Source organism: Amblyomma americanum, chromosome 9, assembly GCF_052857255.1.
Source record: "Amblyomma americanum isolate KBUSLIRL-KWMA chromosome 9, ASM5285725v1, whole genome shotgun sequence".
In the NCBI taxonomy this organism is placed as follows: Eukaryota; Metazoa; Arthropoda; class Arachnida; order Ixodida; family Ixodidae; genus Amblyomma; species Amblyomma americanum.
The window spans coordinates 106,561,605-106,574,731 of NC_135505.1; the positions used below are offsets into that span (position 1 = coordinate 106,561,605).

The following is a 13,127-nucleotide window of genomic DNA, read 5'->3' on the forward strand; positions in this document are numbered from 1 at the left end:
GGGAGATCTAGACGATCTGTTACCCTGACCAGCTGCTGTTTTAACTTGCTGGTAGGCACATGAGAAATGTGCAAGTCATGGCCTGTGAAAATGCGTGAAAGTGCTTCGCTTACCCCGGAAGCATAGGGAATTCTCGCTCGCTTGCCTTCTGCGTTTTTGTCTTGGAAAGGACGGGAGGCTTGAGCGCAGTGCTCTTGGCTGTTCATTACCTGCTGAGGATATCCATTGCTTTTTAAGTCTTGTTTCACTTTGTCGATTTCGCAGTGGAGTTTTTCTTGGCTCGAGCATAGGGTGAAAGCGCGATTAAAAAGCGATTTGGCGACTGGCCGCTTGTGACCAGTGGGATGTGCGGACTGAAAGTTGAGGTACTTCCCGTTGTGCGCCGGTTTTCGATATACTGAGGTTCCAAGCACGGTTTCTTTTCGCTGCACGAGGATATCAAGAAAAGGTATTTTTTCTATTGGCTTCTCTTTCCACGGTAAATTGTACTGATGGCTGAATTGAATTTAGATGAAGTGGGAAAGGCTGCACATCTTCGTGATGCATAATGCTGAAACAGTCGTCCACATAGCGTAGGAACAACTTTGGTGCCGGTTGGAACGTGGAAATCTGCATCTGATACGCAACGAGGGTAAACAAAATGCTTAGGAGCTGCGGAGTACCCGGAACAGCGCCAATTTTTTAGATAGAGCGACCACCTGTGCTCATTAAAAACTGTAATACTGGCACTTCGCCTGCAGCATGTCATTTTCATAGGACCGACCGCATTTTAAAGTGCGCTGATGAGGTTATAATTCTCTGTGGGTAAGCCTCAATAAGCTCTATTTATGTTCGACCCCTGTGGAGGAGCGAAACGAAGTTACTTCATCGCAGTTAAATGCTAATTTTTTTAAACATTTCTTTTAGTGGCATCATTTCATGCTTATTCTTCTTCAGGATCCAACGAAATTTATACCATGCTGCAAATACGTGCACAGAACTTACCCACGGGAGTTCCGCGTTTTCTTTGTGCTACACTTAAAGGAATGAGAGCGCATGCGCCATTGAGAAACAACCATTGGGAACGAGGGTGCATGCTGATGCCGGTCTTCTGAATGTCAAGTTATTACCGCTCCCACGAGAGCTCGTACCAACCAATGCTCCCGCAGTGAAACGTGCAGCTTAAGTTATTTGCAAACTGTTCAAATCGCTGGACTCGCACAATCATCCTTATAGCGCCAAGTCCCGCCATGGGGGAGAGAACTTCAATAATATTTCAAGACTGCACGGAAGGAAGTCACCAAACTGTGCAAAATTGACCAGTATGTTTATTCAATTCTTTCTCTAGTTAGCTCTTGTGTAATAAATAAGGTGAGCTTACTCAGTGAGTTTACTCAGCGAAGTCAGCCCCTTTCAGTAAGGCTACTCTAGCCGCTACTGCGTACTTGTAAGTGCGATTGAGGGCATGGGCGATTTCGGTCTTTGCTCGAGAAACAACTTCTTGCTCGAACTGCTTGATTACGCTGCCTGGAAGGTCCACGGGCACCTGGAGGGGCATCAGGCTGGCGGCCATGTAACCTCCCACATCGAAGCGAAATAAACGAGTACCTGCGAAGACATATGCATGGCAGTGCGCCTCAGAAGAAAACAAATGCCCGAAAATTCTGCCTTTTTACTTCTTTGTTAGTTAGAGGTTGAAAAAGCTACATTATACCATCTCAATAAAGGAAACACGACAAAGGGTCCCTCTAAAGGGTGCTTGAACTTTTCTATAAAATGCTTGCAATGAGCACAGTACAGACCACTTTTAGAGGTAGAAAAAGCTACAATATACCACCTCAACAAAGAGAACACGATAAAGGGTCCCTGAAAAGGGTGCTTGAACTTTAGTTTGGTTGGTTTGCTTCATGGGGTTTAACGTCCAAAGTCCCTCTCCGGAAATGTCCACCACCTGGGGTTCTTTAACGTGCACTGACATCGTACAGTACATGGGCCACTTGAATTTCGCCTCCATAGATTTTCGACCGCCGCGGCCGGGATCGAACCCGCGTCGGGCCAGCAGCCGAGTGCCATAACCACTCAGTCACCGCGGCGGCTACAAATTTTGGCCAAAAAATAATGAAAAAACAAGCGTTGTTCGATAATCAAGAATGTCCTATCATTGATTATCCAGTCTAGAAATTGTAACAAACGAGCAGAAAACCATGTATATGCGAGGTTTGCTCAAAATAAGTGATGGCTTGCTCTCATATTGGCCAAGCATTGCAGACCACAAGAGCCAATATTTCGTGCTCAACAGGCGCACTTTTAACAAGAAGTATGTTCTTGAAAAAAATGTCCCTTCAACATCTTAAAAGGTTTTTCCACAGCATTTCGGAAAACAAAAACCTTTTATTGGCGTCGTGTGCTGTTGCGTTCTCGCTACTATGGCTTTTGCGCACTACATTTATGCCGAAGTCGCCTGCGCGCGGAGCCCGCCGTGGATACGGAATGGGACATCTCTGTAACGCCACACTGTCTTCCTAAAAAGAACCTACTGTCTCGCATCAAGTAGCTCATCGCCCCATGATGCTTTGCGCGCTCATGGAGGTTCAGGTGCAGCGCCGCCAGATTTCCCTCTAGTTAATAGTAAGAAACTCTATGCTCCGTACTAAGTGGCCACCCCTTCCCTCCTGCCTGCGAACCACGCATGGGAGTTCCCCAAACCATAGCTCTACTGCGATGCGGAATGCGGCGCTTTGCACGGACTCTGCCCTAGAGAGAGTCAGCGGATGAGTAACCCGAGCGGCGGCGGTAAGCAAGATACCGGCCTCGTGCTATGGAATGGCGGATAAAGCGCATGTGGAAATGGACACCTTCTGAGCGGAGGAATTCACCAGTGGGACTCGTCAGATACCCCGTTTCTCATGGTGGGGTTCGCCGCATGAAGATAGACAACCCTTTGGGCCTTGTCGTCCCCCCTGCTGAAAGAAAAAACAAAACAACTCGCGACTCCAAGGCGCTAAGATTCCTTGCGTGTGTGTGTGTGTACACGTGTGTGTGTGATCACGTGTGTTGGGGTGGAACCTATGAAGTTGCTACCGTATCATTGGACCCTCGTCAAACAGTTGGATTCTCTAGCTAAGTACATGGGGACAATGAAGTGTATTTAAACCGTGAACTTGCGGGTTTGAGTGCTTCTTCTCAGATTTAGACTTTTTGTCTACTTGTTATACGTGCTCGCACGTATTCCCTGTACCTTCTAAATCCGTAAAATAAACATTCAAGTTTGCCGCATCTCCTAAACGCTGCCTTCGTCGTCTGCCTACTTCACTGCCCTGCGGTGAATTTCTCTGCCCGGTTCCCAATCCTAACAATATCAACAGGCTGAAGACCTCTATACTGGGTTTTTCAAGGAAACGCTCAGTGTTTCAGATGTCCAACATTCTCGGACAAAAATTTTGGAAATCGAAAAATTGTAAAGGGCTGCTATGTAAATATTGAAGGTAATAGTCCATTCTTCCGATATGTAGCAAAATCTTTCTTTTGAAGTGTGTTCATCGATCGAACGCGCAGTTAAGACTGCCGCAGAAAACCAACGGGGAACGCCTTTAATAGAAAACTTTAATAAAAAAACAAATATACAACAGTGCAGTCAGGTTATCTACGCATACATTGATTGTTATAGTGAAACCATACATTGTATGAAAAAATTACGTTCATAAAAGGTTTCCCACTAAAATTGTTTTTTTCTGGAATTTATGGGAATGAAATTGCGGTCGGAACTTACAAGTTCCATTCGTAATCTAGAGCAAAATCTTGTGGAAGAAAAAAGAATGTTCAAGAAGGGGCTAACAACCTATTAAGATGAACTCGGCGAAATTTTTTCAATGCCAGTACTTTTTAGTTATCATCTCTTGTTCATCCGGTTTGCTTTTCACTATAGAAGAGGCTGACCTACTACCCAGAGATGAAAGTACCATTTGCCGATAGAAAGGAGGCAATGAGATTTGCAGTGGAGCACCTATCCATACAGAAAGCAACTGTATGATGCAATAACCTGATTTAGGCTTTGTCATTAAATGTCCTACAGTTTCTGTGATATTATCACACCTTTGTGTTACAATTGTATGAACTCGTAAGAATTAATAACATTCGCATATCATTTTATCATAACTTTATGACGTTTGTATGACAATTCGTAGAGGTTATTGCATCATACAGATTTTTTTACTAAGCATGGCAACTCTTAATCTCTAAACCAGTGTAAAATACGGAGAAACCTTGACGACACTTTTCGAGACCTTTTGGAGCTCAGGGGTGCAGTAAAACTCCCGTTTCCTTTTTAGTCCTTTTAAATACCGAATGTAGTATTTTCCTGTAATTATTGAACTAAAGACTAGAAGCCCGATGCTTTTGTTTTTTTATGTGATCTTGATTGAATGTCAAGAGATCTTTTTGGAAACATCGTGACGACATACAACACTTCCTGCTGGGTTCGGGAACGTGCGCGGCATTTTTTTCGCGCTGTTTGAGATCACCATAAAATTTAAAATAGACTAGAACAAAGATTTTCATGCTCTTGTTGTGCTAGAGTGCTGTCCAAGCACTGATTAAGCCCGGTCCTGCAAATACCGCATTCCTCCTTCTGTTCCTCTTCAAGCAGTACTTCGATTCCCACAGCTTTGTATGATGTATGTGCGGTCGCAACGTTTCTTTTTTCTCTCTGAACGGAATTTTCCTCTCGTTTGCTCACTTGCTCGTTTGATTGCATCATAGCTACTAGGCATAGTACCGCGGCGCTTGACTATACTTCTAAAAACAACTTTTTGCATTCAGTGATCATAGGAGCAAGCCAAGAAAATGTTGCCGTCGTGTTAGTACTGCAAATATTGCAGGAAAATACTGACATAACGTCCTTGCCGGAGGTAGTCAGGCAAATGAGCTTGCTTTTCAGCCGCATAGTACAGCTCAGACAAGAAATATCAAACTTAAATGAATCATTATCAAATCATGGCGCTCTTCATGCGACACCAGAATATCTGCCACTTTCTCGTAGCTAAACAAACTCCAGGTGAAATCAGTTGATCGTAGCTGGCCAGAAACCTAGCGATTTTATTTGTCGTACATTTTACGTGCACGACATGCTTCTTGCTTCCACACTTACAGGAAAAATTTGGTGGCCCACTGCATGGAATTAAAGAGAAACGAAGATAAATTGCATGTAAGTAAACAAAGATAAGAACGTTTGGGAAACTTGTTCCCTGCAATTGAACAGCTTAACCCAACATTTGCGCCCCAGTTTTGATACCGCAAGTATCTGTAACGTACATTTTCTGCAGTCGCCGAGATGGGAGTCCATGTGTGTGGTCAGCCACCCGTTGTCAACATGCACTTCCGTGGTCATCCAGTTTGACCTTCTGTCGAAGATCATCTCGACGTCGTACTTGGCGACTAAGCCCCGCAGGAGATAGTCGCAAGAAATGTGGTAGTGTCGCGGCCTCCATTTCGTGTAATCAGAAATTTTGCAGTCGCCCATTCGTCGCACCTGCGCAAAAAAACGTGGGTAGCGAGCACATCAAGAGAGGACCGCATCAAGAATAAAGACAGCATGTTTTTCAGAAATTTTTCCTAACAACCCATTGTGCACGAAGATTGGATAAATCGATAGCGGCAGAGACGTGAAAGCGTTTCAAGGAACAAAAAAAAATCCGTCCTTTCTATTTGTACAAGACGAAACTAAATGAAAGCACCGCGACACCATGACGGGGGGCGCTGACTCCCACTATTGTCGTTTCTGTTGTAATTTTGCAAATAAAGGCACGCGCTCAAACTGGTGTATTCTCCAGTAGTCGAGATGCATAGAGTACGTTACCTCATTGAATTCATTTTGCCAACGGTTTTCCTAGCGGCGTGAAATATTTTGCACCATAAACATAACCGAGCGAGTGCAACAAAAGGGGAATGTTTTTGTTTAGTTGATACTAAGGGGGTACGAGAGAAAGAAATGTGATGTGAATAGACAATTTTCTATGCTGATGATACCGGCTGTGAAGAATTAACTGTTCTTTAAGGCGGTAGTTTTGGTCTCTGACTAAATAAAATACTTGTTGACAGCCTTCCTACTGATTATAATGCTACTGTTAAGGTTTCTTTATACATTCTTCTCTTTCGTGTAATAAGTTACCTCCATAATACTTTCTGTAAATCGGAAGAAATAGTTTGAAGGTTGCCGCATAAGTTTCTCGTTATTTTCTACTTCAGATTCACCACTATTTACAACAGTATTAGCCACAATAGCTTCAGGACGAAATTGCCGAGAATTCTGACTAAGGCAAATTTTTACTGGCACCAGTGAAAAACTAAGTGGTTTAAAAAGCTTGGAATAACGGAAAGTGGGGTACTTGCATTGTACTACACATCATAGCGCTAAACAACGGAGACGACAGAGAACAAGACAAGACAGGCGCTAGCTTTCAACTGAAGCTATATGAGCCTTCAGTTTTAATGGTTTGACTAATAAACCTTTCATTGTTTTGAGCTATGAGGTATAGCTTAAAAAGTTTCCCGACGTGGCATAGGCGTAGTGTTCACACACCGTTTGGTGTAAGTTGCCCAGGGTTCCATTTCTCAGGCAAAACTCGACCAATCCGGAGAAGGTGCCGTCCGTGTTGTGCACGTCGAACGAGATATCGCGGAGCCGAATATCCTCCAGGCCAATGGTGCGCAGGGCCCCATCGATGATGAAGTTTGTGCGAGAGACGCTGGACAGGGCGCAAGCAGCTGCACCCAAGAATCATAAGGGGGACGTTAATAATTTTTTCGGAGCAAAAGTCTTTTTGATTGGGAAACAGTTTATGAACGCAATATTTTACATAATGCAAGATTTCAGAACAATAATGAATATATCTGCACACCACCCGACGGCAGTCTTGTAATTTTTTTCCTAGTAACGTTCTTGAAGTCGTCAAAAGGGTTCCCTTTTGGTTTTACATGGCACTCTCAACTGCTGGATACCATCGATGGAAACACGTTAAAAGAAAGATTTTATTGCAAATCAGAATAATGAACGATTCCCTTCAATATTTCTATAACATTACCTTAAAATTTTTCCATGTTCAAATTTTTTGTCCCAGGAAGTTGGTCATATGATTGCGCCAACGGAAAAAGAAAGCAAATTATCTAGAAAAAAACTCTGACGATTGCTTGCAGATCATACGCCAGACTATATATTTGAAAGAGCCGATAGTTCGTCAAATTCTTTCAACCCATTTTTTACAATGAGATATTTGTCGGGGCTTGTCGGTACGTGGTTCAAACTGAAGTCACAGCGCACAAATGACGGGACTAAGCAAAAGACAAACACTGCGCTGTGTTTGTCTCTTTATTAGTCCTGTCCTTCATGCGCTGTGCCAACATTTTTTATAGGTCTGGCATACTACTCAGTGTCAGCACAAGTTACCGACAGCCTGTGCGGCGAAAAGACAAAACAAATATAATTCCGTGCAGGGAATTACTTTTCGCTTCATATCCCGCCAGGTGGAGTAGTGTGCAAGGGCAGGCACTTATGTCGCCGGCAGTTTCGTTTGCCCGAGTTGTGATTGATTTGCTTCGGTGATAAGCCACTTGTATAAATCATTTGCTCCCTGCTGAAAGTGCTGCTAGGCTTGCTTTCTACTGTTGCGGGCTTAACTTCATAGCCATAAATTAAATGCGAGATGTAGGAAGAAGTTAAGGCAATCACGGCTCTTAAGTATGGTTTATTGATTTGAAACAGTTATGTCGGATGTCTCCGCTATTTATAACCTCGCTTTTGAATTGGACGAAATGTCCAAGCCCAGTCAAACAACGAAGGGTTCTTGATGGGCGCTTGGCCTCGTCTGTGGTATGTTAGTTCTTCAAAGAAAACTAATTTGTGGTGTAATTACCGATCTTAGAATTATTTACAACATGAATAAAGTGCAGTCAGAAAGCAGCTTCAGTCTTTAAAAACAGCGAGCTGAAACGCTTGGGCCGAAGTACAATTTACGCACCTTTACCTGTAGGCTTCAAGACAAAGCTACCTCATTATAACCACTGACGAACATTTCTTGCGCAGTCAGATACTGCGGCGACGGAGGAAGCTCTTAATTGAGGAGCGGATTTTCCTGATCGAGGCTCATTTTGGGACGCTGAAGCCGCATCGCTGTCACTCGGAAGCTTTTGTATTTTCTTAGTTATGTTTTAAGGCCAGTATAAAAAACTACATTGCGTAGCATACTAACATTACGAACAGAACGAACATTTCTGGCAGGTGTTATTCAAGGCTATCTGAAATTTTTGCACCTGATACTTTATTCTTGAGACAGTAATAAAAGCTAGCTCACTACTATCTATTACTTATTTATCTTAAACGAACAAAACCAGTGCTGAAGACTAGGCAAGAAAACTCTCATAAGCTCTCAGTTGGTTTTCCTAGGCCAGGACACACTTTCTTAATACTTTGTCACCTTCAGCCGGGGTATCTAGTATATTGCATTTGTACTCATGTTCGGAAAATAGCAAAGGGCGGATTGCAAGTCTTCTCACGGCTATGAAAACAAATAACCAGAACTAGTATTACTCTCACGTCAAATTATGGTGAACCACGAATAAAATCCTAGTCCTAAATGTTGAAAGAAATGTTTCTTCAAACACATTTTTGTTTTGCATGCTTTTCGAAAACACTTAAAGCACTATATTTAATAGGTTTCAACTAACTGGTTATCATTGCATAAATTCGCGTAGCCCTGTAAGAGGTTCATTGCATCTCTTATAAAAATTGCGATAACTGCCACTTTCTCGTTTATACTATTAAATTCTTTATGCTGCCCGCCATATCTTTATTGACCGCAAATCCCACTCGTGCTTTTCCCCTGTCCGCAAAACCATGAAAGCATAGCATGTGCGTGCCATTTATAGCACCGTACGTGCTTCATCTCACCTCCCAGCCTCAGCAAGCCTAATGAGATCACATACTCGGTAATTCTTAGAATATAGCAATGCTAGAATAGCCTCAAAGGATAAGGTTAAAAAATTAAACATTCCCAGGTTCAGTTTTCAATGGTGACGTCTCCGGAGACAGATATTATTAGCACTCTCCACAAAGTCACATGTCTTATCACCTTCTTGGTTATTTGCTACACTGGCGCGGGGGCCTAAGGACCTACGGTTAATAGATGTATTCATATAGGAGCTGGTTACCAACTATTTCGCCAGGGCGGCGAGATTTTTTGCTGAGGGACTGCGCTGTCGGTTTTGGTTACCGCGATCACATCGCATCCCGATTCCGGGTTATGCAATTCCATCAACAAGTTGTTGTTTTTTTTGCGGCAGAGAATTGCGCGGCACTGAGATTCGAAGCGGGATCCTTTTGCTTATTCTAATTATAATTTCAAATCATAACTTTGCATCAATTCCCTCCACTAGCGCCGAAATAAAATGATTTCGTAGTATGCTTTCACTTAATAAATTTAGAGTGAATTAATTGCTTTAGGCATTTGTAGAAGCTAGCAGGTTATTTAAGGTTTGCGTAAGCAGAGGTCGCGGCGTTGCCACTAAACTGAAGTTATTTGCCGAAGACTGCCAAAGCCAAATGCAAAATGCGCACTCCTGGGCATTCGTGTGTCAATCTACTTCGGGTGAAAAGCCGATTTCCTGCTTTTCCCTGCATGCAACCTCCGTTGAATTCCCAGTAGGCCGATGAAGAAAAGAAAGACCCAACGGGATTTACTGAGGTGAAGAAGGAGAAGAACCAGTGGCTTTCAGTGCCTTTCCTAGTGTAAAAGCGCTTCAACTTCCTTGTGTTTGCTCCCCTACCGCAGTTATTCCGCATAAAATACCGCGAAGCTGAAAAATGAGCACCACTACTGTTCACGCAACTGTTTCCGAGGAGGGCAGGCGGAGAACCACAGCGCACGCATAATATTCACGAATCCCATGTTACAACAAATGCAAGCGCCCCATCGCGTGTCAGCATCTGCCTGCCTTTGTTCGTTGCCCGGAAATGTAAAGGTCTTCTGGTACGACGCGCCAATCTGTTTGCGTGTCTGCCAGCTCCCAAAGTCTCTCACTGTGGTTATGATCTCAGCTTCGCCTCTTGGCTTGTGGGTTCAGCTTGTGCTTCCTGCTGCTTTTCCACGCAGATGTCGTCTCTACAAACATACCGGGTTCCTTTAGAAGAGTTGATAAAGTGGAAATTCTCGCAGAAGGATATTTAAGGTTCATAACCATGTCGCAATAAGAACTGACGCTGATTAGAAGGCAGATAGCTGCTTCAGGGCAGTACCGCAAAAAAGGTTTTTTTTTCTTTTCGGTAAACAGTAGGAAAGAACTAGAATGCAAAACAGATTTAGCCTATTTTGCCTTCATCTTCCCGCTTACAGTTCAAACCTTTTTTGCATAGTTAAGGCGGACGCATTTGACGAGGCGATCACATTCAAGGCGTCGTAACTCTCGAACTCCGGACAGAGATCGGTTCGTGAGGAAAACGGATTCAAAAAGAGACAGAGGGAAAGAGGTGATGTCGAGGAAGTTTGCGGGTAAATTTCGATTACTATTATATTTTCAAAGCCTTCTAGCGTCTCACAACCAGGTGGCAGTTTTTAGATTCCGCCTGCATCAAACTGCGGCCGCCAGCTCACGAGCATTGTAGTGCGAACTGTTATCTCCCGTTCTGCCATGAATCACTTCTTCGCCATGCTGAGAGACTGCTCTGTTTGAACTGCTATATACAAAGCGTTGGTTCAAGAATGTTGCGAGCAGCGTGAAACTATGGCAGAAAGTGCTGTTATTCTTTTATATTTTTGGCGCCATTTTGGATACATTCATTCTTTTCACAAAGATGGTGCATGCGCTCTATAAGACATGGTTGTGTTTTGAGTAGAGCAGATGGGTTCCGCCTGTGACTCGGCGCCACGGCGTGGTCTGTGCAGGCGGCTTACAAACTCCGACCATAGCACTGTGCAGCAGCTTCTTTAGAGCATCAATGAATCAAATATCAGGGCTAAACACTATGGCACCGAAGCCAAGGCTCTTTCCTTCTTAGCTCACGAGGCTCTGTAACGAAAAAAAAAACGGGACAAAGAACGCAAGCATACCTGCAAGCACAAGGAGAACTGTCGCACGAACAAACATTCTTGCAGTCTGAAATCATAAGAAACATTCCGTTCAGTTAAGCTTCAGTGCTAATTTGGCGCCGGATTCCGCCTCTCGCATTCGTTCAGAAATTGAAGATTAAGCTCACGAAAGCAGGCGGTAATTTCATTAATTCATTTTAATAACGGCGAACGTCGTGTAGTTGCAGCAGGAAAGGTGATTGAATAAATATATTTTTAATAAAGCAATAGAATCGATGCAATGAACATAAAGAAATGCTCGTTTTTAACACAAAAATAAACACAACTAAATAGTGACTAGAAAGAACACATATTTAGTTTTAACATAGAATAATAACAAATTTTTCAAGATTATTACTCGGTACTTTTATTTCATGCAATAAATTTCACTACTTTAAGGCTGCTAAGAAGTATGAACGTTTGAAAAACTTAATCTCAGAATTTGGTTTTAAAACGTGGTTCTGTTAGTGACTGTTTTATTTCTAGTGATTAAAGGTGAGATACGAAATGAAGAAGAAATTCTGAGCTTGCCAATGAACGATGGAACAGATGAAAACTAATCGACCGTCTTTCAGCCCTATGCGAAGCGGATTTATGAGGTTCGCATTCAATAATCATTCTCAGTTTATTTTAAAGAAAATCGGGCATAACGCAATTCTTCAGATATCCATATCTGCGCATGTAACTGCTAGGAAGCGAAAGTTAAACAAGTTATGGACGCCCCTGTGCTTCAAAGAGCCGAACAATCCACCGTAAATGACATTTTAAGAGAACCCTGCCTTAATTTCCAGTGATTAAATTGACCTACACGTTGCTTAGAGCGCCCTTTTGAGCCCACAGGGAGTTGCTGCTAGAGAGAGCAGCCTAGGACGTTGACATGCCATCGCGGTTGTCATCCATATTGTATGCTACATACTCTCTACCAGACTGACGCAAAGGGAAAGTGCACTAACTCATTTTTCATCCGTCAGCCTTTATGTTTTTTGTTCGTTCAATACGTATTCGCACCCACTCGGCTCCAGCAATGCTGCTGGCAAACAATAGAGTGCGCTAAGAAGCCTATTCTGCGTAGTAATCGCTATCAGGGTTTAGCTTTCTAGGAGAAAATGGCTAACTTATTTCGCCACCCGTACCTTCACACACCCGCACAGTACCCTTTGATAGCGTCTAATGAAACCCAAACACTCGTTAGGAACGATGAAAAGAGTTCAAAGATGTGGTGTGAAACGAAAACTGAAACTATCATAGAGTTATCAGGATGAAAAACTTGAAGACAAGAAGCCGCAGAAAATTCAGCGAAGGACATCAGCTTCACTGTTCAGATGGCCAAGCGCGAGAGTCATCTAGAACAGGAGGCGGGAAACGTTCAAAGAGTGTAGCTGGCGCCATCTGAGATCCGCCCTAGATTCTTGTACGCTGGTCCCGAGAATAACTTCACGCTTACGCATCCCTCCACAACACGATAAACCGTAAATTTCAAAGCAGTTTCATAACCTTCAGTGTAAGTAAAAGGCGTAGTTCAGGTGTGGCTAAGAAACTGAAATCCTCTAAGCGAGTGGTAATTGCAAAGCTACCGGAGTCGGCATGAAACCTTATGCTTAAATACAATGAAGAATTTTTTTCTTTTTCTCTCCTCTCATCCTCGTAGTTTTCAAGAAAGTTTAATGGAACAGACAACCCGACTCAGCTCTGGTAGCTGCGCGAGTGATTTTGAGGTTGCGGTCGCGGAAAACAGCATCATTAAAAAGAAAAAAAATGGACAGTCAAGCAATAAATGAAAAAAAATAAAGAAAGGATAAAAGTCAAAGCTACCTTTCCTGTAACCTTCAGAAAGTGTCTAAGGAAAATCGGACTTAGATTACATATTACCTGTGTGTTCCACGTCGTCGGTTGAATCGCTGTTGGCTCCCTGATAGCTGTCGTGATTCAGTCGCTTCTGATGTGGCCTGGAGATTCACTGCCTCTGATATGAAAACAGCCACAATGGTTCGCGTAGACTCAACAAGTAGACTGTGGTCTTTTTTTCGCGGAACT

General features: G+C 43.1%; 1 protein-coding gene across 1 annotated transcript; it reads right to left on the bottom strand.

Annotated features, from left to right (window-relative positions):
- Positions 1-1,285: 1,285 nt before the first annotated feature.
- On the bottom strand, positions 1,286-13,099 carry LOC144103981 (uncharacterized). Its single transcript, XM_077636730.1, has 5 exons — positions 12,963-13,099; positions 11,076-11,121; positions 6,557-6,741; positions 5,290-5,506; positions 1,286-1,587 (listed from the first exon to the last, which is right to left on the bottom strand). The coding sequence occupies exons 2-5, from the start codon at positions 11,110-11,112 to the stop codon at positions 1,370-1,372; spliced, it is 657 nt and encodes a 218-aa protein (XP_077492856.1). The 5' UTR covers positions 11,113-11,121; positions 12,963-13,099; the 3' UTR covers positions 1,286-1,369.
- Between the last annotated feature and the right edge of the window lie 28 nt (positions 13,100-13,127).